Source organism: Camelina sativa, unplaced genomic scaffold, assembly GCF_000633955.1.
Source record: "Camelina sativa cultivar DH55 unplaced genomic scaffold, Cs unpScaffold02024, whole genome shotgun sequence".
In the NCBI taxonomy this organism is placed as follows: domain Eukaryota; kingdom Viridiplantae; phylum Streptophyta; class Magnoliopsida; order Brassicales; family Brassicaceae; genus Camelina; species Camelina sativa.
The window spans coordinates 1-2,801 of record NW_010923141.1 but is presented as its reverse complement, the minus strand read 5'-3'; the positions used below and the strand labels follow the sequence as shown (position 1 = coordinate 2,801).

General features: G+C 44.1%; 3 protein-coding genes across 3 annotated transcripts; 1 reads left to right on the top strand and 2 right to left on the bottom strand.

The window, feature by feature from the left end:
• Positions 1–4: 4 nt before the first annotated feature.
• Positions 5–848, top strand: LOC104774213 (the record flags this gene model as incomplete). The annotated part of the gene is made up of 3 exons (XM_010498872.2): positions 5–233; positions 319–488; positions 589–848. Coding segments are annotated over 3 exons (426 nt in total), but the record flags the coding sequence as incomplete, so codon positions are not given.
• Positions 849–951: 103 nt separating this feature from the next.
• LOC104774211 lies at positions 952–1,916 on the bottom strand. Its single transcript, XM_010498869.2, has one exon. It carries the CDS (start codon positions 1,480–1,482, stop codon positions 985–987), a length of 498 nt encoding a protein of 165 aa, XP_010497171.1. The 5' UTR covers positions 1,483–1,916; the 3' UTR covers positions 952–984.
• A 45-nt stretch (positions 1,917–1,961) lies between these two features.
• LOC104774212 lies at positions 1,962–2,796 on the bottom strand (the record flags this gene model as incomplete). The annotated part of the gene is made up of 3 exons (XM_010498870.1): positions 1,962–2,470; positions 2,553–2,707; positions 2,773–2,796. Coding segments are annotated over 3 exons (573 nt in total), but the record flags the coding sequence as incomplete, so codon positions are not given.
• Positions 2,797–2,801: the final 5 nt, after the last annotated feature.

Below are 2,801 nucleotides of genomic sequence, written 5' to 3'. Positions count from 1 at the left end.
GTTTCAATTCATAATCAATCAGGTAGTGAACAAGACTGCTGCAACCTTTGCCCCGCGGGCTTCCACCGCCAGTAAAAACCCAGCTGTCCCTGGAACTACTCTCTATAAAGTTTTTGAGGTTCAAGCGTATGCATCTATGTTCGTTGGAGGGGTCCTTTCTTTCAACCTCCTCTTTCCCTCCAACGAACCTGATTTATGGAGGCTCATTGGGATGTGGTCCATTTGGATGTTCAGTAAGCTGCATCCTTCTCTCTCTCTAACTCTTCCTTTCCTTTTCTCTCTCTCTCTCTCTCTCTCTCTAATATTTATTCTTGGCAGCTATCCCTTCTCTTCGAGCACGAGACTGTCCAAGTAAAGAGAAAGAGGCTCTTAACTACCTCTTTCTCATCGTCCCCTTGCTCAATGTTGCTATACCCTTCTTTTACAAATCCTTTGCTCTTGTCTGGTCTGCTGATACTGTTGCCTTCTTTGCCATGTACGCCTGGAAGGTATTCCATTCCTCCTTCTGAATTTCGATTGCTTATCTTTGGGCCATTATTTCTGCTGCCTCACATTATTAGTTTTTTTTTGCCTCTTACTTACTTCCAGCTTGGATGGCTGGAAACAACAGAGTAGGGTGTACCTGTGTTGGGATTCTTTGTCTTCTCTTCCTTTGAATCATTCTTCATTTAGCTTCTCTGTCGAACGAAGCCTATCGTGTCAGGTACGTGGGTTTAAGGCAAACGAATGTGAACACATTTTTCGACAAGAATATATGAGCTTAGCTCTTAAGGAATATTTCTTGTAAATCATAGAATTCTGAGGTGAATTTTAGCTCAAAATACAAGTCTACTTTTTCTTATCAAGAATGCAGCTGCTAAATTTTAAAAGAAAATTAAAGAATTGATGAGTAAATCAAATAACTCTTTTGCATCCTATTGTCTGTTGGTTGGTTCTTCTTCAACAAGGAAGCGAGAGAGAAGGAGAGGCTCAACTTGTTTGGTTCTAGGCTAAGCCTTTTCTCATCTTCTCCAGTGTACTCTTGATAAAAGCATCTGATTTCTTATTTATATCATCTAGAAGGGGCCTCAGACGTCTATGCGGCTGTGGTGGTGGTTTCCCTGCTTCAGGCTGGTTGATTTGTTGCTTGGGGCTCGGCTCACCCAACATGCTCTTCTTCCCCTTCTCAAGTAACCTCTTCTTAGGGCCGTTACTACCATTAGCTAGTCTGATTATTGTCTCTTTCTCTGATTCTTGTATTGACGAGCCAGGGGAGTTGTTCTTGGATTTGCCGTTATCCTCCGAGTCTTCTATTTGCTTGAAATGAATAGTGATGTCAGTCCTTGATCCCTTCTTGATCAGTTTGTTCCTCTCAGGATTATCTTCATTCATCTCTTTCTCTCCCAATATCCCTAGTTTAGCCACTACAAATTTAAAAATGCGACGGCAAATGCCTAGAGGCCGCAGAGAGCTGCTGCTGTCATCATCCTCTCTTCTGTGCATTGTCTGTCAGGAAGAAGACTAGAGAACCAGAAAAGGATGTTCTTTTATCTCTAAGGGATTCTTGTCCCAGAGGAGTGGTTTTGGTGTATATGCGAAATATGTAGGACATGAAGAATTGAGTGGGATGTTGGATTTGCTTTGATTCTACGCTTGTGGGATGAGGAAAATTGAGCCAGTGAGAAGCTATGTGTTTCTGTCGTTTTATCCAATAGAAGAACAAAGAAGACAAACAGAATCTCTGAAAAGCAGTTGCAAGAGCAAATTCGGTTAGTTTCCTCTTTTCTTGATTGAAGCTGACGATCTTGGAATATTATGGCAAATGGGGCTGTGGGGGCATACTTCAAGATTTTAATGCAAATACAGTTTAAGGTTATGTGCACTACTTCTACTTCCGGGTGAATCATGTATCAACATTCAACAGTAGATGTAACGCAATACCCTAATCTTCGATCTATAAAATTTAGCAAATAAAATGTTAAGAAGAAAAAAAGGGGGAAAAACCAACCAAACTCTCTCAAGTATACAACCGAACCAACCAAAAGACTCGTCAAAATAGAAAAAGAAAGAGAGCTTCCGTGCGTGACACTTTCCAACTCAGCTCACTCCTATCTCGGGCGAAGAGGATTCACGATCTGCCACCGACTTCACTGCTGACAGGAGACGCAGCCTCTGGACACGCGGGGGGAGATGCTTGGCTGGTTTTCTTGACGATACAGGCGGTGTCCACGGCAAGAAGACTCCAGTGCCGCCGTCCAACCTCTTGGGAGCCGGAGCTAGCATCACCAGTGGAGCTCTGACCATGCCGCAGGCTGGAGGAGCTGGGGTGCCTGGTCGCCATAGGGAGACGGGGTTAGTGATGGGCCGCGGCTGGACCTTGCCGGAGTCTGGTTTGAGTTTGAAAAAGGTGATTGTGACTCTTTTGTTGGGCGAGGGACACATTACATGCCTAGCCATATCTGCGCTGTTACCCCTCATCACCAACAACGACCTGCGACATTCTTCTTTTGATTAGAAACAAAACTCGAATACAATCAACATGACAGTTGGGAAAAATGGAATGTTCCCATTACCCTTCCTTTAGTGGGAGAGTTAGTGAGCCCCTGAAGTTGCCATCGTTATCGACCCCGAGTCTGTGCCCAAACACCATGGTTGATTCAGATAAAACAAGAGTGGATATGGGTTGATCCACGTGAGGTGGTTTCTGGAATGGCTGAGAGTGCTCGTCCTGCAAACAAGCCCAAACCTTAGCTGGCATGATCAAGGGATCTGGAAATGGGAGTGTAATTTTACCTCGTCGAAGAAGTTGATCACACAGCCAT